The sequence below is a fragment of the Halichoerus grypus genome, chromosome 6 (genome assembly GCF_964656455.1).
Source record: "Halichoerus grypus chromosome 6, mHalGry1.hap1.1, whole genome shotgun sequence".
Taxonomy (NCBI): domain Eukaryota; kingdom Metazoa; phylum Chordata; class Mammalia; order Carnivora; family Phocidae; genus Halichoerus; species Halichoerus grypus.
Genome location: NC_135717.1, coordinates 89,463,458 through 89,487,495, shown reverse-complemented (window position 1 = coordinate 89,487,495; position 24,038 = coordinate 89,463,458). Strand labels below are relative to the sequence as shown.

At 40.3% G+C, this 24,038-nt stretch overlaps 1 protein-coding gene across 1 annotated transcript; it reads left to right on the top strand.

Moving 5' to 3' along the window:
- Window positions 1-216: 216 nt before the first annotated feature.
- ERP27 (endoplasmic reticulum protein 27) lies at window positions 217-23,828 on the top strand. The gene is made up of 7 exons (XM_036094686.2): window positions 217-1,200; window positions 1,572-1,672; window positions 3,400-3,537; window positions 17,003-17,119; window positions 21,032-21,157; window positions 22,505-22,702; window positions 23,118-23,828. The coding sequence occupies exons 1-7, from the start codon at window positions 1,107-1,109 to the stop codon at window positions 23,163-23,165; spliced, it is 822 nt and encodes a 273-aa protein (XP_035950579.2). The 5' UTR covers window positions 217-1,106; the 3' UTR covers window positions 23,166-23,828.
- Window positions 23,829-24,038: the final 210 nt, after the last annotated feature.

Below are 24,038 nucleotides of genomic sequence, written 5' to 3'. Positions count from 1 at the left end.
AAGAGTTTGGTCTCCCTGTTCCAGGGCAATGAGCAACGGATATTCAGAATATGAGTATTAGAAATCTTGAGTTATTTTACTTTATAGTAGTACCACATGGAATTTTCTCCTGAGCTGGAGACCTCTATATTTCACTGCCTATGGGAATCCCGTCTTGGATTTCTTTTTTTTTTTTTTTTTTAAAGATTTTATTTATTTATTTGACAGAGAGAGACACAGCGAGAGAGGGAACACAAGCAGGGGGAGTGGGAGAGGGAGAAGCAGGCTTTCCGCAGAGCAGGGAGCCCGATGCGGGGCTCGATCCCAGGACCCTGAGACCCTGACCTGAGCCGAAGGCAGACGCTTAACGACTGAGCCACCCAGGCGCCCCCCGTCTTGGATTTCTGAGGGCACCTGTGGGCCAAATCAGACACTGCCTCTTACGTGCTTATGATTTTTCAATGTAATCCCATCACCTAGAGAATAAGATCCTACACTTATTGTATAATGCCCCTTACAATCTGGCCTAATTTCAATTACTAATAATTCTCTCACACATTACATTTGCATCTCCGTGTTTTGCTCTTTGTATGAAACTCCCTTTCCACCTTTGTTACCTGATGACATCCTATTTACAGAGGATTCTGCTTAGGCATCTGCTGCAGGAAGAAAACCTTCACTGAACCCTACCACTGTCCTAAATGTCCTTAAGTCTGTATTCTCATAGTACCCTATGAGTGTCTCAATTTTTTATCACGTCCCGTTTTATATTTAAATGACCTATTTGTCCATCTCACACTAACAATCCAAGCTGGGGAAGGCTGGATCAGATCATACTTACCTTTTGCATCCCTAGTGCTTAGATCAATACCTGCAAAGAATATTTCCTTTTTTTTTTTTTTTTTTAATCCAAATGAACAGCCTCCACTTTCTTCTGGTTGGTTATGTTCTGAGATCCTGTCATGGAATGTGGTCTCTTATCTCAGAAGTTGAAGGTTCCCATAGAGCCAGCTGCCCAGTTCCCAGAACACTAACAACACCACAGCCATTTACCAGGAGCGGGCTGCCCTGACTCGGTCTCCCAAAACACAAAGTCCAGGGCTTGGAGAAGGAGCAGGAAAAGAACAATGGAAGCTGACCAATCCAGACTCCTGTTTCTATTATTTCTTTTCACATGGCGACTGTCCCCAGAAGTTGCTGCAGAAGTTCAGGAATCATCAGGTAAAAGAAAAAAGCACTTGGGTGACCATTGTTGTTAGGGGAAGGGAAGGGAACATGGGAATGCTCTAAGTACTTTTCCTCCAAAGAGAGAACATTTTCAGGAAATGGAAAATGGATAAAGACCTGAGTTGCCCAGTGGAGAAAAGAGAAGTCTAGCGTCGTCCTTCAGAGTGAAACCATAAGGTGGAGTCACCCTCCATATGTTAGTAAAATAATAAGGCCTTGGGATGATGACAGTGCCCCTAGAGACCGTGATCTCTTTGGCCATAGTATATAGAGAAAAAGTAGAGAGGCCCTCAGCATTTAGAATTCCTCCCCTCCACTTGATACCCCAACATTTTCTCCTTCTTTCTCTCTCTCTCACTCTCTAGATGGTTCTGCTGCTTCCCAGAAAACTGTGTCACTCACAGATGTCCCAGCGACCGTGGAATTCATTGCTGCTGCTGAGGTGGCTGTCATAGGTTTCTTCCAGGTTTGTCCAGGTACCCCGTTTCTGTTCCCCCAAAGAACCAGGAACATCTTAGCTCAGAGCAGCCATGACAGTCACCTGCTGGCCAGATGATACTGCACTAGAAGTCAAAGGGCACAGAGTCTGCTTTCAGCTTCTCAGTCGAGACCTCTCAATTTCAAGACATTCCCAGTCTCTGAATTATATCTTTCTCACACTTGCTTCAAGAGTTCTGAGGCTCCTCATCTAGGAGTGCTTTGAATCTTAAGTCCATATCGGGACTGCGGAGGCAGGGGCCAGAATAAACTCAACTTCTATCATCCAGGAAACACAGTAGCCAATGGCTAATCTCGGTCTAAAGCCTTACCAAATAGGTAGTCCCTCATCCTTCTAGCTCTTCGTTTGTTCTGAAATGTTGAAAAAGGATGACCTTTTGAACATTGAAGGTGTTAGCTGCCATCTTCCAGATTGGCTGCCTGGCTAATGAAAGCAATCATACATGAAAGGGCACCACTCCAGCATTTTTTCTTTCTTTGAAGGTAACATCTGATTATTCTCACAGATCAAGCCCCTGCTCTTATTGCAGACCTTCTTATCCATTTCCATTAATTAGTTACTACTCGCCACCACCCTGGCGATTCTGTGTACACAGCTGGAAATGGCTGCAATGAGATGCAAGTGGGGAAGGAAGACAGGGGAGCCCATTTCTCCGTGATGAGAAATCTGAGCTGGAGACCGCAACAGCCACCCTCAGGAAGGCAATGAAAGTGGGAATGGAGGCATTTGCAATAACTCAAGCAGCCACCAGATGCCGTCCATCATTTGATCCATGAGTAATTCCACGCTAAGGAGAATCAAAAAGGGGGAAGCCTAGATTAGCAATTGTTCTTAGCCCCGAATGAACTCCACACACCCTTTCCAAGGAGCAAGATACCCACTCCCTCTGCTTGACCCCAGAGGCAAGGCTAGTCAGTTTCTTTTCTTTTTGCACTTCTCCCCCTCCGGCCCAGAAAGATGTCAGAAAAGGCCATGCTCCCTCCTGTTTATTGCCTGGAGCTGCTCTGGGCAAAGGTCCTGTGACAGCAGGGAAAATGATGGCAGCTTTTTATGGAAGAACTGGAATCTTAATTTAGACGTGGCTTCCCTGCCCCCTCCTGCAGGCCTGGGTTCTAGAGTTGGAACAACACAGGAACAGTATCTTCACGGGCAATACCTCAGGTTTAATGCAGGAAAAGAAGACCGTTCTTCCACATCCTGCACAAACCTTTGCTCATAAAACTTCTAAGCTTCCATTTTAATTTCCTTTATTCTTATTTTTTTTTTTTTCCTTTTTGGCTCTTGGACAGCACCTATTTCTTATTTTTGCATTTCTTCTTTCCTCCACAAATTGTTCCCAAAACATTTGCCTCTTCGGGTGGATCGGTGACAGTGCAGCCCAACTCTGCAGGGGCTCTCTGATTTGGAGGCCCCTCTCTGCTAATAAACTACAAGCTTTATGATAAGGCCAGACAGGAGTTTCAGGCTGAGCTACAATTCTGTAGTTACCTATTAGCCCACCCCGCCTGGAAAATTCAACAATCCCACTGCAAATTTAGCCTGCATTCTTAGAGGTAAATGTTGTTTCACCTGACAATAAATCAAGTCTATGATTTTTTTTATATGAGTGAGCACATTTCTATTCCCTATTCTCTGTCTATGTTTCTCCTCTCTAACATAATCCCTGTGGATTTTTTTTTTCCTCTTGTTTTCAGGATTTAGAAATACCAGCAGTGTCCCTATTCCATAGTATGGTGCAAAAATTCCAAGATGTGTCATTTGGAATCAGCACTGATTCTGAGGTTCTGGCGCACTACAATATCACTGGGAATACCATTTCCCTCTTTCGCCTGGTAAGTTGGGTGGGCTTCTCGAGCCTTCTTCCAGTTTTTCCTTAGGTTATAGATTCATGAACTTGTGAGCCTGGAAAGGGCTCTATGCCTTTAACACTAATGATGGTGCCAGGGACAGAGGAGTCAGGGACAATGATGACAAAGATGGTGGCTCCACTCAAGCTTCCCAAACAGGTGCTGTCATGAGATGGAGAGAGAATTGGACTGAGCATCAAGAGGTAGGATTGCAGCACAGCTTTGTCACTGACCAGCCACGTGAGTTGTGCAAGTCCCTGGACATTTTTTAGCTTCAATTCCTTCATCTGTAAAATAAAAGAATTTGACCATATCATCGCTAAGGTCATTTTGAGCTCCAAAATTTTATATTTTTATATCCTTGGGAGTTCACTTACATTTACCAAACATGTATTAAACAACCACTGTGCCCTCTGCAAGATACTGATAATAAAAACATGTTAAATATGTTCTCTGCTCTCATAGGTCTTAAAATATAGTCAAGGATGTAAACACAGTTTATAAGTATCTACAATGCAAAGAGCGTCACTATGGATAAAGTATGATAGTCATTAAAAGGATAAATGCAATGTAGGGATTCTGGCAAAAAAAAAAAATGATGAAGGAGACAACTGAACTGGGATTTAAAGGAGAGATAAAATTTGGACAAAGTAGAGGACAATTCATGTCCAAGATGGGAATAATATCAAACTTAGGAAACAGTGATCAAGCCAATTTGACTGGATCTCAGGGTACATGTTTAGAGAAAATAACTATAAGAGAAGTTTGATTAAAACCACATTATGGAGAAATTTGAATACCAGGTTAGTGGGTTTGCATTTAACTTGGTTGGCACTGCAAAGCCCTTAAAGCCTTTAGATCCGGGAGTAACATGAACAGGAATGTGTTTTAGCAAGATGATTTTGGCAGTGATGACTAGGGTGGATTGTTAAGCAAAAGCACAAGAGTAGAGAGCACTTTTGTTAGGCTGACAAAATCAACCATGTACTAAGGGTCTGTAGCAGAGAGGGGTCTGCAATAGAGAGGGGATAAAAGAAAGTGAAGAAAAGGGGCGCCTGGGTGGCTCAGTCGGTTAAACGCCTGCCTTAGGCTCAGGTCATGATCTCGGGGTCCTGGGATCACGTCCTGCATCAGGCTCCCTGCTCAGTGGGAAGTCAGCATCTCCCTCTCCCTCTGTCCCTCCCTCCTCCTCCCTCCTTCTCTTCCCCCTCCTCCTCCCTCTTCCACCCTTCTCTTCCTCTCCCTCCTCCTCCCACCTTCCCCCACTCATGCACACACTCTTTCTCTTTCAAATAAATAAATAAAATCTTTTTTTAAAAAAATTATAAAAAAAGAAAGAAAGTGAAGAAAAGGCAGGTCCTGCTAATGATTAAACATAAAATTTCTGGAAAGTAGGCAAAGTTTAAAGCCAGGGTATGAACGAATAGTGAGGGCATATACAAAAATAGGGATTTCTGATGCTTTAGTTAGTTGTTAAGTTTGTATTATTTGTGGAATATCAAGATAAAGATGTTATAGAATCTATTGGAAATGCAAAATCGGGACAAAAGATAAGTTTTCAAGATTTCTGCACTAAATGTCCTTCCCCCTCTAGCCTCCATCCTATATATTTCACTTCTCACCCAAATCTCTTTTAAATGTATTTTATATTCAGTGCCTCCAATTTTCTTCAAGCTCTTAAATACCCTGTTATCTAATCTATGCCCCACACTCCATTAAAACTGCTTTCCTGCAGGTCAGCCTGGCTTCCACATTTCCAAACCCAGGGAACACACTTTAGGTCTTATTTAAGTGAACATGTCTGCCATATTTGACTTTGTTGACGGTCTCTTTAGGATTCTTTCTTTCCTTAACTCCTAAGAGCCTACTTCTGGTCTTCTTCTTTTCTTAGTCTCCTTGAGATGTTTTCTGCCTCCATGTACACTGTTTCCTGACCCCAATGCTCTTCCCAATCTGGGTTATAGAATTTGCGTTCCATAGAAGCAGAGACTATTTGTTCACTCCTTCAATTACAGAGCCTAAAAAAGTGTCATTAAGTGTTTGTTGAGTGAATCAATGAATGAATGAATGTGTTTTCCTTAGGTAATACAATTCTTTTTGTTTGACTATTATGTGTCCACTGAGGATCTGAAATGTTTTATCTCTAGCCTGGACCTCTCTCATGATTCAAATGCTTGCTGTATATAATTATTTGGGATAGTTTCATTAAGCGTTACAGTCCTCACATGTTCAAAGCTGAATTTATCATCTGCACCTGCTAAATTATACTCTTTCCTCTAAAACACTTTTATTGAATGGCTCTGTTCATTTAGTCTAATTTTTGCCAATTGTACCTCAAATCTGATTGAATCTATATTCCCCTTCACTCTTTCGACTTCATTCCTCATTTAGGCCCTTAGCATCTTTGGCATAAACCATTTCAATAGCTTCTTAATTAGTCTCCCTTTGCTACTTCATATCCAAATTCTAGATTGTTATCACAATGATGTATTTAAAATGGAAAGTTGACCATGATGTTCCCTTCTTAAAAACACCTCAATATTCTCCTTTTCTTACAAGATAAAAACCAAGGTATTTAATGGTACATATAGTCTTTTATGGCCTGGCCACTACCTGCTTCTCTAGTCCCTTTTCTAGCACATTCCCACGGTAGGCTTTACTCTCTTGCTACACAGTGTGATAATACAATTCCATGACTTCACACAGGCCCCTGCCTAGAATGCCACCACCTTCAATGGCCCCTGTCACTTAGCCTCACCCAGTGACCTCCTCCTATCCCAGTGAGTCAGTTGAGGCACTGTATCCTTCACAAAGCCTCCATGGAATCTTCAAACTGGCCTACCTATGCCTCTGTACTTCCATATCTCTATTTACATTTACCACTTTATAGTGCGTGTCATATATCTCTGTGTCTGTCTCACCTAATATGACATTAGACCATGAGCTATTCAAGGGCAGGAACCACGACTTATGCACGTTTGTATTCCAAAGCTCCACAATATGCCTCTGGTCACTAAGACACTCAGAAGTGCTTGAGAAATTGACTCACGTCCCAGAGTACATCTGAGTCCCTAATCCTTTGCCCACCTGGACAGCAGCTGCAGGTTGTTATTGTCACCATCGTGAAATAGGATTAAACCGAGCTCTTCTGTGAAAAGCTTTGGTAAGACAGGTATGGAAGGTTATTCTAATGCCTTTCATGTGACTGCTGAACCACTGGGAGTAACCCTTCCATAGAAAAAATGCTAATCAGCTACACGTCCACAAGTCCTTCTTTTCCCAGTTCGGTGTTTATAAATCTCACAAAGGCCTGATTTAAAAGTCTTAGTACTAAAAAAATTTTATAAATTAAATAAACAAACAAACAAATAAATAAGTCTACCAAGATACACATGTGGGGAAGAAAAACTAGAGCTGTTCCTTCCAATGTGTCTACAGGCTTTCTGACCTCTAATGGGTGCATTAGCCTGGCTTACAGTGTATTCTTTATAAAGCCCTGTTGATGACTTGCCAGGGCTGTTCACGCTTCTTTAGCATCTGTTTTTTGTTTACCACTGTGGCAAGACCTACTCTAAATGAACTCCTGGGAACCTTGCGGATGAGATTATTGATGTACCATACCAAAAACAAACATACCGGTTCCTGCCCTGCTCCATGGGCAGGTCTGGGAGAGGTTCAACCTATGCCACACCAGCTTTGAGATAAACATATTTGTCTCAGTTTCTACTTTCAAAAGTTTAGTCCATATTTTAATAGAATTATTATTTAGGAGTTTGGGATGACTTCTTTTTTTTTTTTTTAGAAGAACATCAACCAAGACTATTCTTTTTTAAATTGGGAAAAGTGAACCTGTTGTGAAATTTTGGGTACCTACCTTCATCTTAAATGTATAGCTCATTCTGTTTGTTTTGTGTTATGATAGATGTTACGCTAGGTGTTTTTCAGTGTTCTACCATCTAATTCTCAAGAGAATCTGATGAAATAATTATTATTATCCCTGCATTATCAATAAGGACACTAAAGCTCCCTACTCTATATAGTCTCACAACTATGGAATAAACAGACATCTGATTCATACCCAGAATTGCTGTCTCCAAAACATGCCATTTCTATGATACTATAGTGACTTTCTGAAGTACTTAAGCCTGACGAAAACCTTTGTTTTTACTCCTAGATTCTATCAGGCTCCTCATCCTCAAGCCCACTTAAAATTAAACCTTCTCCTAAATCATTTCTCTATCCCCCTGGAACTACTTAACCCCTAGGATTACTTCTCAAGATTTAATCTAGGCATTACATATTTTGGCAAAGAAATCTCAGAATGTAGACATAGAGAATTTTCAATTGTAAGAACATATTTAGAGACAAGCTGGAATAGTGGTAAGTGGAAAAACAGTAAGACTGTAATGAGTTGACATTACTAGATGCTTTGAAATGTTAGAGCAATACGAAGCCAGCAAGTGCTATATTCATGGAACACAGCACTCTCCAGAAAGAGTGCAGGCCAACTCTATAAATGTGATCAGAAAGAACTTAAGTCAGTGAAACAATAATAAGTTGTGTATGACAACCTGTTTGGTGTGTGTGACAGCTTGTCTTTTGTGAGTGTGACTTGCAGGCAGACCCTCCACCCTCTCTGACAACACTCCCGCTGTTGCCCTAATGGAGATGTAATCCTGGGTTGAATAAACCATGAGACTGTTCTAAAATGGAATTTCAGATATTATTTGAATGTTTATCCTGCTTTGGGTTTCCTCAATCACCTCTATTTTAAGAAATATAATTAGCCTAATTTTGACCCAGCGGGATAGTAATGGAAACACAGTGAAGGCATTCTTTCATTCTTTGGACAGTTATGTGCTGGATTCTTATTATAAGAAATGCACCTTGCCAAACAAAGAGAATCAAAAGGAACTAGTGCATAAAAATAAGCTAATAAATGCAAGTGAGATCTGTCCAATTATTAAGTATTTTTTTCTAAAGTATGTATTTACCAAATATATGGCGAGCTAAGCGGTTTATAAAAACAAACGCAGGAACATGAGGGTTTTTGTTTCACAGATGATTTCTCAGTGCTATTCAAGACATTTAATACTATAACTGTGGTGTAAACCAGGACAACTTTAATACATTTCATAAAAAACTTGGTTCTTAATTAGAGAAACACATAAGAATTCAGAAGAATATTGCTGAATTACTAATGAACAGGAAAAAACTAATCTGTTGGTATGGCACAGTGTCTAAAACATAAAAAAATCCACTTCAAATACCCTTGGGAAGGCTCAAAATTATATTTTAAGGTGGCAACCCTTCTGGTTTACTGTTTCTCTTTTCCTTCTGGTGCCTCTTTTCTTGGGGAGAAAAAGAATATGATATCTCAAGTAAAATTCTTTCCCAAAACTGGAAAATATATAAAAACAATTTTTCCCCAACTCTTGGTTTCAGGGTCGGATTTTCTGTCCAGTGCATTATGCAAATAATTCCCGAAAGAAGGGAGATTTCCCATTCAAATGTTGTTTGAACACATGAATGTTCCAGAGCTTATTCGTTTAAGACCCGCGGAACTAATCTGCCATGTTGCGTTAAAAGAAGTTCTCATTTGTGAATTAATTAGAATAAAGTGATTTTCTCCAAAAAAAAAAAAAAAAAAAAAGAAGCAGCACTACAAACTGGAAAGACTTCAGGAGAGCGGTTTTTATTAAAACTCTTTGCTACTTAGAGAATGTTATCACCCCTTAACATCCTCTGCCTCCAATATAGTGCATTCCTGAAGTCCAGAAACACCTGGAGGAACGGGCGCTTCCTGTTCTCCCTGTTCTGGGAAGTGGTGAGGGACTGCCTGGAAAAGAGCAGGGAGGGAGGGGTTCCTGGCCACAGCACAGCTCTGTTAGCTGAGGCACGCCACCAGGCCTGCCGGTTCCTAGCCAAATAATCGTGAAGTATTTAGACACATGAAATATTAAAAGGGCCCCGGTTGTGATTATAATAATGATGATTTTGATGTTTGCAATTCGCAAAGCCTTAAGTGTGAAGGAGACATGCCATCTGGCAAAGCAGCCGCAAAGAGACTGTGTGCTCCTTCTCTTTCTCTGGGGACTCTTACTGACCCCTGCAGGAGGATAGGAGGGGCCAGGCCAGGACTCCCCCCTAGGAAGACTTTTTCTCTTGCTTTGCTATTTCTGCCCCAAGCCTTCTGCTCAGAACTTTGTGAATATTAAAACAATTAAGTATACGAAGGGAGTTCACATTTTTTAAAATATCCTATGGTTTTGACGATTTTTTTTCCAAAATTCTTATTTTGAAATACATTTTTTTGCACCTCAGCATTTATTTGTTTTATAAATTTGAGTTGTGAAGAACAGTCATAAAGTGATTGACTTGCTATCTGAGCGAATGTCCAGCCCCGCTGTACCTCAGTGCCTAACACACAGCAGGCGCTCAAATAATTCATTCGCAAAGGTATTATAAGAGAATGACTGGGTATATCCAGAATTAATATTATTAACCATCGAGTGCATTGGGCTTCTTAAAGGTGCATATTGCTTTTAACTAACCCGATGGGAGACCACCTTGAACAAAAGAGGAGAAAAATAGGCAACGGGACTCATCATGGGAATGACAATAACGAACAATCTCGGATTCCTGTAGTTTAGTGACTTCAATTTATCTTTGCCTGAATTCCCTCCTGCATAAACTAAAATGAGACTTACCTCTGACTTTGCTGGGTAGACTGGGAGAAAGTATCTTGGGGCCAAAATGATGGTTCTGATCCAGCGCAATGGGTAGGACCTATATGAGATAGCAGATATAAGGGAAGAGGTTGAGATGTCCACAGGTTGGTGGCCCAAGGATCTCAAACTATTTTAGGAAACAGAACTCTTCAGGAGCTAACATTTGTCTGTAGGCATAGTTGCTATGGGTGATAGAAGCATGATCTGGTGCCTTTATGGGCATGAGTAGATTGGGGGAGAGGAATGGAAAACTCTGGAACAATGATGGACAGTATGAAGTCTTATGCTCTAATATATCTGAGTATGGTGGAAAGGTAGTTCTAAAATGCAAATGTGGTATAATGGACTAGGTAACTAGATAACCCTTCCACCAAAACCAACTTATTTTAAAAGCCAGGCAAGCAGAAAAGGGGGCAGGGAGGCTTTGGAGAACAAGAAGAAGAAGGAGAAATGTCTAGACTAAGATCTAGAAAAGATGAAAACCCAGAAAGAAAATGCTGCATTGGGACTGTTCTTTGTCTGGGAAGCTTTTCCTGCCAGTTCTTGAAGGAGTCAAGAGGCTAAGAAGTTTACTAGCTTTTTTAAGACCCTCAAGGAGCCAGAAAAGTAAATGTTGAAATTCAGGGCCCAGAAACAGAAGTAGGAGGTAGATTTAGTAAAACACCCTTTGCCCCACTTTGGACCCTAAAAAGCAGTACCCTAAGCTGCAACACATTTAAATCATCTTAATCACTGAAACTGGATTAAGATGGTCATATATGAATATATAAATTATATATTATATATATAATGTCCATGCATATATGCAGACACACATATACCTCTACACATACATAATTATATATATATGTATCATATATATAATCTACCCTTAGCCATGCCATATTATAATAGCTGAAACTCAGAGAAAAAGAGGAAAATTTTAAATCAGAGAAAAGAGATTACCCTCAAAGTAATCTCAAAGGGGTAATACTAAGTTTCACAGATGACTTCTCAGTAGAAAGAATACCACATATGAAGAATTATATCTTGCAAAAACTGAAAGAAAATTAACTGTCAACTTAGAATTCTACCTCCAACAAAAATAGCCTTCAAAAATAAAGCAGAAATGACGATATTTTAAGCATGGCACCCAACAGATCTTACTCACACTAAAAGTTGTTCTCTAGGCAGAAGGCAAAACATCGCAGATGGAAGCTCAAAAGTACAGGAAGAAACAAAAAGAAAATAAAATATGAGAATGTGCGGAAGTGTAAATGTATATTGACTATATGACAATAATAACACTTTGTGAGATTTAGAATTAAAATACACAATAATAATCACCTTTGTAAGTCTTCACTGTGGGGTAAGGGAATGGAGTCGGAAGGAGGAAAACTACTAGAATGTTCTAATGTCTGCATAGTCCAAGAAGAGACAAAATTGACAGTTAAAATTAGATTCGGATGACTAAAGAATGCATGTTGTATAATGCATGCTGGTACTCCTCAAGAGAATGACTATAGCACATGTAACTTCTAAGCCAATCAAGGGGAAGAAGGAATAATATAAAGTGCTCAATCAATTCAAAGTAGTCCAGAAATGAAAGAAAGTGGATATTTGGAACAGGCAGAACCAATAGGAAATGCATATGGGATTAAATGTATTCGTGGTTACATTATATAAAATAATGCAATCAAAAGACAAAGAGAGCAAAAAAAAAAAAAAGACAAAGAGAGTGGACTGGATTAAAAAATACAACTCTGTGCTTTTTACAAAAGACATATCATTTTTTTTAATTTTATTTTATTATGTTACGTTAATCACCATACATTACATCATTAGTTTTTGAGGGAGTGTTCCATGATTCATTGTGTATAACACCCAGTGCCCTCTTTAATACCCAACACCAGGCTAACCCATCCCTCCACCCCCCTCCCCTCTAGAACCCTCAGTTTGTTTCTCAGAGTCCAGAGTTTCTCACGGTTCATCTCCCCCTCCGATTCCCCCCCTTCATTTTTCCCTTCCTACTGTCTTCTTTTTTTTTTTTTAACTATAATGTATTATTTGTTTCAGGAGTACAGGTCTGTGATTCAGCAGTCTTACACAATTCACAGTGCTCACCATAGCACATACCCTCCCCAATGTCTATCACCCAGTCATCCCATCCCTCCCACCCCCCACCACTCCAGCAACCCTCAGTTTGTTTCCTGATCATTTTAAAACACAGGGACACATGTAAAATATAAAGATAGGTTAAAAATAAAGGGATAAACCCCATGATCCAGCAATTGCGCTAATAGGTATTTACCCAAAAGATGCAAAACTACAGACTTGAAGGGGCACATGCACCCTGATGTTTATAGCAGCATTGTCAACAATAGCCAAACTATGGAGAGAGCCCCAATGTCCATGGGCTGATGACTGGATAAAGAAGAAGTGGTGTATATATACAATGGAATATTATTCAGCTATCAAAAAGAATGAAATCTTAAGATGCCTGGGTGGTTCAGTCGGTTAAGCGTCTGCCTTCAGCACAGGCCATGATCCCAGGGTCCTGGGATTGAGTCCCAAATCGAGCTCCTTGCTCAGCAGGAAGCCTGCTTCTCCCTCTGCCTGCCGCTCCCCCTGCTTGTATGTTCTCTCTCTCTCTCTCCCTCTCTCTCCCTCTGACAAATCAATAAGTAAAATGTTAAAACAAAAAGAATGAGATCTTGCCATTTGCAATGACATGGATGGAGCTAGAGTGTATTATGCTAAGCGAAGTTAAGTCAGTCAGAGAAAGACAAACCATATGATTACACTCATGTGGAATTTAAGAAATAAAACGGATGAACATATGGGAAGGGGGGAAGGGAAAAAAAAGAGAGAGAGAGAGGAAAACAAACCATAAGAGCCTTTTAATGATAGAGAACAAACTGAGGGTTGATGGAGGGAGGGAGGTGGGAGATGGGCTAAATGGGTGATGGGTATTAAGGAGGGACTTGTGATGAGCTCCGGATATTGTATGTAACTGATGAATCACTGAATTCTACTCCTGAAACCAATATTGCACTGTATATTAACTAACTAAAATTTAAATAAAATTTTTTTAAAAAAAGGAATTCCTACCTAAAGAAAAAGAAATAAAAGGATAGAGCTATACCATGCAAATACTTCCAAAAGAAAGCTGATATAAGCATATTGATGTCAGACAAAGTAGTCTTTTAGGCAACAAGAGATAAAGAATGATGCTTTATAATGATACATATTTCTTTTCTTTTTTTTTAATTTTTTTATTGTTATGTTAATCCCCATACATTACATCATTAGTTTTAGATATAGTGTTCCATGATTCATTGTTTGTGCATAACACCCAATGCTCCATGCAGAATGTGCCCTCCTCAATACCCATCACCAGGCTAACCCATCCTCCCACCCCCCTCCCCTCTAGAACCCTCAGTTTGTTTTTCAGAGTCCATCGTCTCTCATGGTTCTTCTCCCCCTCCGATTTCCCCCCCTTCATTCTTCCCCTCCTGCTACATTCTTCTTCTTCTTTTTTTCTTTCTTAACATATATTGCATTATTTGTTTCAGAGGTACAGATCTGAGATTCAACAGTCTTGCACAATTCACAGTGCTTACCAGAACACATACCCTCCCCAGTGTCCATCACCCAGTCACCCCATCCCTCCCACCCCACCCCCCACTCCAGCAACCTTCAGTTTGTTTCCTGAGATTAAGAATTCCTCATATCAGTGAGGTCATATGATACATGTCTTTCTCTGTTTGACTTATTTCGCTCAGCATAATACCCTCCAGTTCCATCCACGTTGTTGCAAATGGCAAGATCTCATTCCTTTTGATGGCTGCATAATATTCCATTGTATATATATACCACATCTTCTTTATCCATTCATCTGTTGATGGACATCTTGGCTCTTTCCACAGTTTGGCTATTGTAGACATTGCTGCTATAAACATCGGGGTGCACGTACCCTTTCGGGTCCCTATTTTTGTATCTTTGGGGTAAATACCCAGGAGTGCAATTGCTGGATCATATGGTAGCTCTATTTTCAACTTTTTGAGGAACCTCCATACTGTTTTCCAGAGTGGCTGCACCAGCTTGCATTCCCACCAACAGTGTAGGAGGGTTCCCCTTTCTCCGCATCCCCGCCAACATCTGTCATTTCCTGACTTGTTAATTTTAGCCATTCTGACTGGTGTGAGGTGGTATCTCATTGAGGTTTTGATTTGGATTTCCCTGATGCCGAGCGATTATAATGATACATATTTCAATTTGGCCAGAAGATGTAACAATTCTAAATTTGCATTCATCTAATAAATGGCCTGAGAACATGTAAGCAGAAACTGACAGAATTGTAAGAAAAAAATGGTTAAATTCACAATCACGGTGGGAGATTTTAGTACTACTCCCTTGATAGAATAAACTGGTTAAGTAAATCAATAAGAATATAGAAAATTCGAACTATGAAATTAACCAAGTGAGCTGTTAGTATATACAGAATACTGTATTTGAAAACTGCAGAATATACATAATTTTAAGGACACATATAACATATCTAGAAGTTGACAAGTGATATAAATAAAATGTAGAAATTAAGCTAGAAATTAATAACAAGATTAAATTAAGAAACACACTTCTAAATAGCCAATAGGTTAGAGAAGAAATAAGAACAGAAATTGGAAAACATTTTGGACTGAATGATAAAAAATCTACACATAAAATTTATGGATGCATTTATAGCCCTGTAAGGGGGAAATGTGTAGATCTTAATGTATATTTTAGAAAAGGATAAAAATCAAGATCTAAGCATCCATTTTAAAGTGAGAAAAATGAGTTCCAGGTAGATTTCCAATCTATTGTGAAAAATAGAATAGTAATGTTTCTAGAAGATAATATAAGAGAATATCTTCATGACCTTGGGTAGTCAAAGATTTTTAAATAAAACAAAACAAAAACACACACCAGCTATAAGGGAAATGATTGATAACCTCAACTACATTGAAATCACCTTCTGTTTATGAGCAATAACCAATAAAAGGGAAGGTCCCAGTGAGGGAAGATAAGGCAATATAGAAGCAACAAAGGACCCATATATAGAAGATATAAAAAATATCTTCAAACCAGCAAGAAAAAGATAGACACTCAATAGAAAAATAGGCAAATGAAGAGGACATACAAGTGGTTACTCAGGGAAATGCAATGTAAACCACAATAAGGGGCGCCTGGGTGGCTCAGTCAGTAAAGTGTCTACTTTGGCTCCGGTCATGATCTCAAGGGTCCTGGGATCGAGCGTCGAGTTGGGCTGCCTGCTCAGCCAGGAGTCTGCTTCTCCCTCTGCCTCTGCCCCTTCCCCCTACTCACGCTTTCTCTCGCTCGCTTGCTCTCTCTCTCAAATAAATAAATAAAATCTTTTAAAAACACACACAGTAAGACACCACCCCATATTCACCAAAATGAATACAATTAGAAAGGCTGATTAATAGCAAGTGTTGGCAAGGATGTGGAGCAACGGGGCTTTCAAACAATATGGGTGCAAGCATAAATTATTATCTACTTTAGAAAATAGCTTGGCATTTTTTGTTAGTTGAAAACACGAATGCTCTCTAATCAAAAATCCCAATCCAAGGTATATAGTCAACAGATAGTTACCATGAACAAGAGTGTTCACTGAAGTATTATTTTAATAATCAGAAACTGGAAACAGCCTAATATCCATCAGTAGTAAGTGAATAAATACATGTTGCATATTTATACAATGGAACATTATATAGCAAAGAAGATGAAAAACCTCAGGGGCATGCAGGAACACAGATGACTCCTAAACAAAATGAGATACACATACCAAAAATACACTGTTGGTTTCCACTTATATCAAGTTTTAAGAAAGAAAACTGAACCACAGGATCAAAAGATGCATCCGTAAGTGGCAAAGCTATAAAGGAAGGATTGAAAATGTTCACCATAAAAGTCAGGAAATGGTCACCTTTGGCCAGAAAAAAAAAAAAACAAAACAGATTATGGCTTAGAAGGGAAGACAGAGGGCCTCCGGGGTTCTGGCAATATTCTGTCTTTACGCAAACAGTGGTTCCACCAGGTTGTTTGCCCTGTAATAATTTTTAAAAACTGAGTTTTACATTTTCCATTTCGTGCTTTTCTCCATATGTGCGTATTATTTCCCATTAAAAGGGTACATACATACATAAATCTGATTATGCAAATGATCCTCTTGCCTTCAGGTTAGACTTTAATCTATTTACCTCGGCTTCAAGGCCCTTTGGAAGTTTGCCCCAGCCTACGCCACTAACCTTGTCTCTCTCCTACTCACACTTAACCTCTACTGTTACGGTCATAGCAAACTAACTGCAGCTTCCAGAACATGGCATCTCACATCTTTTTGCCTTTTGCAAATACTGTTTTTTAATTTACAACTCCCTCCCCACCCTCATTCACCGGACCTAGTTTTAGCTACTTTTTAAGTGTTGCTTCTTCCTGGAAGATTTCTGTTCTTCCTTTAGGTGACATATGGGCCTACGATTCCCCTGTGATGACATTTCTGTTCCCTTTTTTGTATCCCACAGGACAGTGTTCTTTGAAAGCAGAGAATATTTCCTATTTACCTTTATGTCTTTTGAGCTTTAGTCAGCGCCTGACATGTGGTAGATAGTCCAGAAACATTTACCAATGAATAAATAAAAACAGAACAGTGACAACTCTATCCTTTTTGTGTTACCCAGGTGGATAACGAAAAACTGGATTTAGAGAGCAAAGACATTGAAAGCATTGATGCGACCAAATTAAGCCGTTTCATTGAGATCAACAGCCTCTACTTGGTGACAGAGTACAACCCTGTGGTAAATAATAGCCCTTGTCTCCAGACCCTTTTAAGTTCCTGTGTCAGAGAGGGTACTTGTCTCCATAGCAGAGATTTCTTCCTCTAGAAGTTCTAATCCTTTGACCAGTAACAACAGTAGCTGTCATTATTGTTGTTTATGTTGCTATCCTTACTACAACCCTTTACATTTGATAGACTTGTCCCTATTCAACAAAGAAAGAAACCGAGTTATAAAACTTAAATACCCACCAGGGGGCGCCTGGATGGCTCAGTCCGTTGAGTATCCTGCTCTTGGTTGTGATCTCATGGGTTATGGGATTGTGCCCCACATCCAGCTCTGCACTCAGCATGGAGTCTGCTTGGGATTCTCTCTCCCTCTCTCTCTGCCCCTCCCACTTGTGCTTTCTCTCTCTCTCAAATAAATAAATAAATCTTTTTTAAGAAAGAAAGAAAAAGAAAGAAGAAAGAAAGAAAGAAAGAAAGAAAGAAAGAAAGAAAGAAAGAAGAGAAAACTTAAATACCCATCAGACGACTAGTAAGAAAGAGAGCCTGAATGCAAAGTCAAGATGACTGAGTCAAAAACTTCTGAGTTTTGCTGCCTGAGAGGGTTCACTAAAGGCAACTGATCTGAGCAACCCTCTAGACCACACTTTTCAAACAAAATCGCAATCTCTGCTGAAGGTTCATTTTTTTCCAAAAGCATTCATGACCAATACTTTTGCAAAATACAATGAAAGTAAATAATAGACAAATGGAATATTAAAAAATAAGGCCCACTGATCACATATTTGGATGTTACAGCAATGTAAAATTTCTATACAAGCTTTTAAAACCTCTCCCTACCTCCTTGTGGACCAGTAACTAACAATTCCTGGTCCGGCACCCCCTCCTCATCCCTAGACTCTCACGGTCGTCAGCTTTCTTTCTAGGTTTGTCTTCGGGTGAAGGTGATGATCCAACTATTCTGATAATCTTCTGTCCTTCTAACACTCTACAGCTTCTACAAGTACCTTCTATGCCCTGTCTTTTATTTTCCCTGATGCAGATCGTAAAGTGATAGAGTATTAATTTCCAGGGACTTCCTCAGTTCAGAAATGCTGTACCATTCTCTAATAATACGACTTGAGATGCACATCTCAATTTTTAGAATTCACAAAGTCACTTCACACCCATTTTCTCTTTTAATCTTCACGTTGATATTTTGAGGTAGGAGAGAGAAAATTATCATGCCCATTTTATAGAGGAGTACATTTAAGATCCAAGTGACTTATTCGGGATCCCATAGTAAGCAGGAAAGGCATAGTGGAAGGCAGGAAGTTTAACTGCTGATACATTAGTTCATATTGTGTATTTCCATTTTGCAGGAGAAGAAAAGAGAGTTCAGAAAAGTGGACTAACTTCCTCAAGGCCATAGGACTAGCAATTTGAGCTCCAGGCACAGTCCTTTGCACTTGTCCCTGTTTTTTGTGTTTTTTTTATGACTTGTCTGTCTGACTGAATCCTGTGGTTTTTCCATAGCCCCACACAGCCTTCAATAGGAAACACCTCTTTTCCTGTTGACTAAATTCCTGTCCACCTCTCACGCCGCGTTTGTCTTCATGGAGTGGTGACTCCATTTCAACTTTTGCTAAGATTCCAAACACATGCACCCCAGGGGTGTTGGCAACAATACTCAAACAGGCATTTTTTTCTCCTAGACTGTCATCCTTCTCATGATTATGTCTGTAGAGGTCAGGAGTGCATGTGGGAGCAGAAACGATGATCTGAGGGTCCCTGGGTTAATGGCCCCGGGATCCTGGAGTTCTGCAGGTGAACGAAGGTAGGGGCAAGGACTGGTCTTCCTGAGCTCTTAGTCTCTTTTCTTACAAAATACTGACACTGTTTTTAAGTTCCACATTAGTAGTGAAGGCAAATCACATCAAGAAGAAATTAGGTAAGAATTTCTTTAGAGAAGCAAGTCCAACTTTTATTGCAACCTTTTTCATTTCCCCAAAGTGATATTTTTCGCATTTGGAGACCGGCCCCCACCCACTATTGTAGATATTTCTCACCTGCTGTTGACGCAGAAGTTTGCACAGTGACAACGAGGAGGCAGAAACCCACAACCACGTATTAGGTCAGCTGTATACTATTTTTTTAAAGATTTATTTATTTACTTTACAGGGAAGCAGAAGCAAAGAGAGAGGGAGAGAGAGTCTTAAGCAGACTCTGCGCTGAGCACGGAGCCCGATGCAGGGCTTGATCTCACAGCCCTGAGATCATGACCTGAGTTAAAATGAAAAGCCAAAAACTCAACTGACTGCACCACCCAAGCACCACCCCCCCTCGGCTGTATAGTTTTAACACACACACTTAATATTTGGCTTCAAGGTGAAAAATCAGGCTGTGTCTATTTAAATTAATCACTTCTGCTATGTCCAATCCCTTCTGCTAAGACAGCTGTACCTTTTGACTCCTTAGCTTTGATTTCTTGACTTCCCAAAAATCATTCTCCATCTCTGCTATGGGAAGATGGATGCATGCTTTACATTTAAGTAGCAGGATTTAGTAAAACAAGAGATGGTTGTTGAACATCCAATCTCCCAAATTTAAAATCCAAGAGCTGGCTTTAAACTCCAGGGAGAAAGTCTTGGGAAAGAACTCATTGAACCCTCATTGCCAATGTGTTGGCCGATAGAGCTGGAGAATCTCTCCAGAGAAGTGTGTAGCTTCCAGAAGTCTACCTAGCTGCTGCCCTTCCCACCATCCTGGGACTCTGCCTTGATGGTTCATTAAACCTCTGTACTCTTCTCTTCCTACACACATGCTAGTTTTACAGCAGCGCTTTCTGTATTTAGGAGGGAGAAGTGAAAAGGAATGGGATTTGTTTAAAACAGAGACACTTGGAGCACTCTTTCAGGAAAAGGAAATGAATTGAACCAGTACCATAGTCTCACGCTCTCTCCTCTCCTCACCCTGGCTCACGGCTGTCCCACTCCCCTCCACCACCGACAACTTCATGGGAAATCACCCTCTCTCATCAGCAAATAAAGAGCCCATGCTTCTGGTCTCCTGAAGAGCTTATCTTATTGCCGAGGTTTGAGGTAGACAGCTTCCGGCAGAGTCCGTTTAGATGGGGCTTTGCGATGAGCTATGCATCAGGCGGTACCTCGTGATGGTTGAGAGTCTGGACCCTGGAGCCTGACTGCCTGGTGTGACTCCCAGTCTGCCCCTTACGTGACTTTGGGAGAGTTTGTGCCTCAATTTCCTCATTGATAAAACTGAAACTTTGAGGCTTCAATTAGTTATATGTAAAGACCTGGAAACAGTGCCCCGTACATGATAAGCATTCAAAAGTGTATCTGACTGCTCTTGGGACAGGAAGAGGAACTGAAAAAAGTAACTGATATGTTACATGGTGTATTCATTGTCCATCGGTATATAACAGATTGCCCCAAATGTATCAGCTTAGAACAGTAAAAATTGATTCTCTCCGCCAGTTTCTGTGGGCTAACAATTTGGGAGTGGCTAGGCTAGGGGCTTCTGATCTGGAGGCTCTTGCCATCCTTGGTCAGAGAGGCAGTCATCTGCAGGTTTGACTGGAGCTAGAGGATCCACTTCACATAGCTGGTAAGTTAATGCCGGCATTGTGCTGTGTAAATCTCTTCGTAAGGCTGCTTGATGTCCTACACTGGGACTGGCTTTCCCTAGAGTGAGTGAGAGAAGAGAGAACAAGGTAGAAGCCACCATGTCATAGATGAGTTAAGCTTGGAAGTCACGCTCCATCATTTCTGCAATATCCCAGTTGTTACGGATACTAGTTACCATTTGTGTTATGGATGGACAGCTCTCATTTATATTTCAGCCTACTTATTTACTGGGTTGCCACTAATGTTTTTTTTTTTTTCTCCTTGTCTCTTTCATTCTGCTATAATACACTTCAATTTGCCAGAAAGCGATTGGCCTATTTAATAGTGTGATCCAGATTCATCTTCTACTGATGATGAACAAGGCCTCCCCAGAGTATGAAGGAAGCCTGCACCGATACCGGAAGGCAGCCAAGCTCTTCCAGGGAAAGGTAAGTCTGTAATGGGAGATACCCTTCTGACTACTCAGTACCAGGACAGAGGGCACTAAAAAAGGGGAGATGGGTCCAGAGAGATTAGATAAATAAGGAAAGTGGGTATGGTTAAGAGATAACAAAGTGAGAACTGGGACATAATGAGTCACATTACTCTGATTTAAAATTAAAGATCTATTTTATAGTGTTAAAGACCTATATAACCATATTTTCCCTTGGCGGGGAGTCTATTTTTTTGTTCCTGCATTGAGAAGTGGAGAGAAAAATGGAGACCCAAAGATGCTGAAAGTAAAACTCCCCTATTAGTCACAATGTATTTATTCTTTGCCATAACCTCTTAAAGTTTTAGACTCAGGACTTATTGCTCATATAAAGCACCTATCACGTACCTGGTGCCTACTAGATGTCTAATAAATATTTCCGTTCCTTCTCTACCTTGTGCAGCTCTGTTTGGTATCACTGAAATAATAAATCTTCAACCACTTCAAGGCTACTGCATTAAGCTAGACCTTTTCTCTTTTCGTTTTTTTTTTAAAGATTTTATTTATTTATTTGTCAGAGAGAGAGAACAAAGCACAAGCAGGGGGAATGACAGGAAGAGGGAGAAGCAGGCTCCCCACTGAGCAGGGAGCCCGATGCAGGACTCGATCCCAGGACTCTGGGATCATGACCTGAGCAGACGGCAGACGCTTAACCGACTGAGCCAGCCACCCAGGCGTCCCTAAACTATACCTTTCCAATGTTGACAACTGTCTGGTGGTAACATAAGCTGGCTTTCTGGTGGCTGTTTCCCTAACACTGGAAGTTTTCAGTGTTTCTGAATGTAAATGATCCTCTAACAAGAACATTCTAAAGGTTTCTACTTTGGGTAGAAGGTTTGATTTAATAATATCAAATAGATGACATTTATCAAGCACCTACCATATGCTAAAAACCATACTGGACATATTAAATGGATCGTCTCATTTAATCTCCCCCAACAAAAGCCTATTTTGCCAGTGAGAATACTGAGTCTCAGAGAGGCTAAGTAATGTGCCAAAGGCACACAACTAGAGAGTACCAGAAACAAAATTTAAAATGTATTATCTGCTTTTAACCATTAGGCTACACTTAAGTATTTAGCTAATCACTAAAGCTGCTTCCAATTCTGTGTTCTTAAAATTAAATAAACCTGATCAAAGGGATAAAATACCAAAGCCAAGAAAAATAAGAAGAAATTCATTAAATTATAGGGTACAGACCGCAAGTTCAATCAGTGTAAACTGCAACAATCATGAGGTGTCTCTTCCTCCTGTGGTCTTCAGATAGATTTTTTTTTTCCCTCTCAAACCTCTCCAACTGCAGATTCTTTTTATTCTGGTGGACAGTGGTGTGAAGGCCAATGGGAAGGTGATCTCATTTTTCAAACTAAAGGAGTCTCAACTGCCGGCTTTGGCAATTTACCGGACTCTAGATGAGGCGTGGGATACACTGGCCATCGCAGAAGTTTCTGTGGAGCATGTGCAAAACTTTTGTGACGGATTCCTCAAAGGAAAACGGCTGGTAAGTGGGAGATTCCAGGTACAGCAAGTTGAGTTTTCCTCTCTGTGTCCTCTTATTTCCTGTTGAATAAAAATTCTTTGAGCTCTACTGGATTTGATTAAGAGCAAAAGTACATGAAGATAAAAGGTGGAGAGGATCGGGATGCTTGCTAGGGTAGAGTCGTGAGAATAGAACTACACATGCATCTTTGGAAACATCTTGCATATTCAAAGGAGCTGAATTTGGGGCTTTACCGTTCTGTTGACATTATTAATGGGAAAAAACCCAAATTCCTATATATAAGAGTTCATGAGATAAAAATTAAGGATGGATTTAGGACTTCCAGGAGGCATTAAATAGTTCAGTTCGCTAATCTCAGAGCTCAAAACCAAGCGTGGGCTTCAAATCTAAATAACAGTGTCATGATGTTTTTCAGAGAGAAAATCATGAATCAGAAGAAAAGACTCCAAAGGTGGAACTCTGATCTCTCCCTGATACTTCTGCATACTACTAAGTATTTACATGAAATAAAAAAAGGGCAACTCAAACCTCAGAGACACCAAATAACAGGATCGCCAGGACTTACACACACGCACACACACACACACACACACACCTCTCCATTTTGTTCCTTGAAATCTCATTTACTCTCCTTATCCTTTCTTTTAAATTGTCTACACTCTCTCACTACCCATCCAATCTTCTTCTACACGTTCATACCGTGTAGTCCCATACACCCACAACACATGTCACTGAATGGCACCTTTAAGAGAACTCCTGTGATATCTCTTGGAAGTGGAGACATTCCTGGAGGGAGGTTGTTCTGATTTGTCATTTTCTAGTGAATCTGTACACGGCACAGGACTTACACGTGCACCATAGTTTCTGTTCTTTTATGGTTACCAAGGGGTTGAAACTCTACTTTCTTTATAAGCACATGTCCCTCTCTAACTCAGGGCCAGGAACAAAAGGAAGGTCTTAAACACCTTTCTGGAATTGTCTTTTTGCCAGAATCAAATGATGCTTCCAAGTCTCTAAACTCAGCAGAAACAAACCATGTAAAAATCCTATGCTGGTTTAGTGTTCCTAACTCCCATGTAAATCAACAAGCGCACAGTAAATAAAAAGCAATAACGTTATAGGAAAAGACTGGCATCTCTTTGCAGGCCGATCCTTTTGTAAATACCCAGCTGCCCAGTTAAGCAGTAGGTACCTCCCCCTTCGGTGCCCACTGTTTAGCGTCTGGCCACGAACCACTAATGTGTTATTGTTAACTCTGTGGGTGGGATGGGAGGTGGGTAGAGACCATCCTGCATGAGGATGGGTGTAAATGTGGCGAAAGAGCTAGGAATCGAAT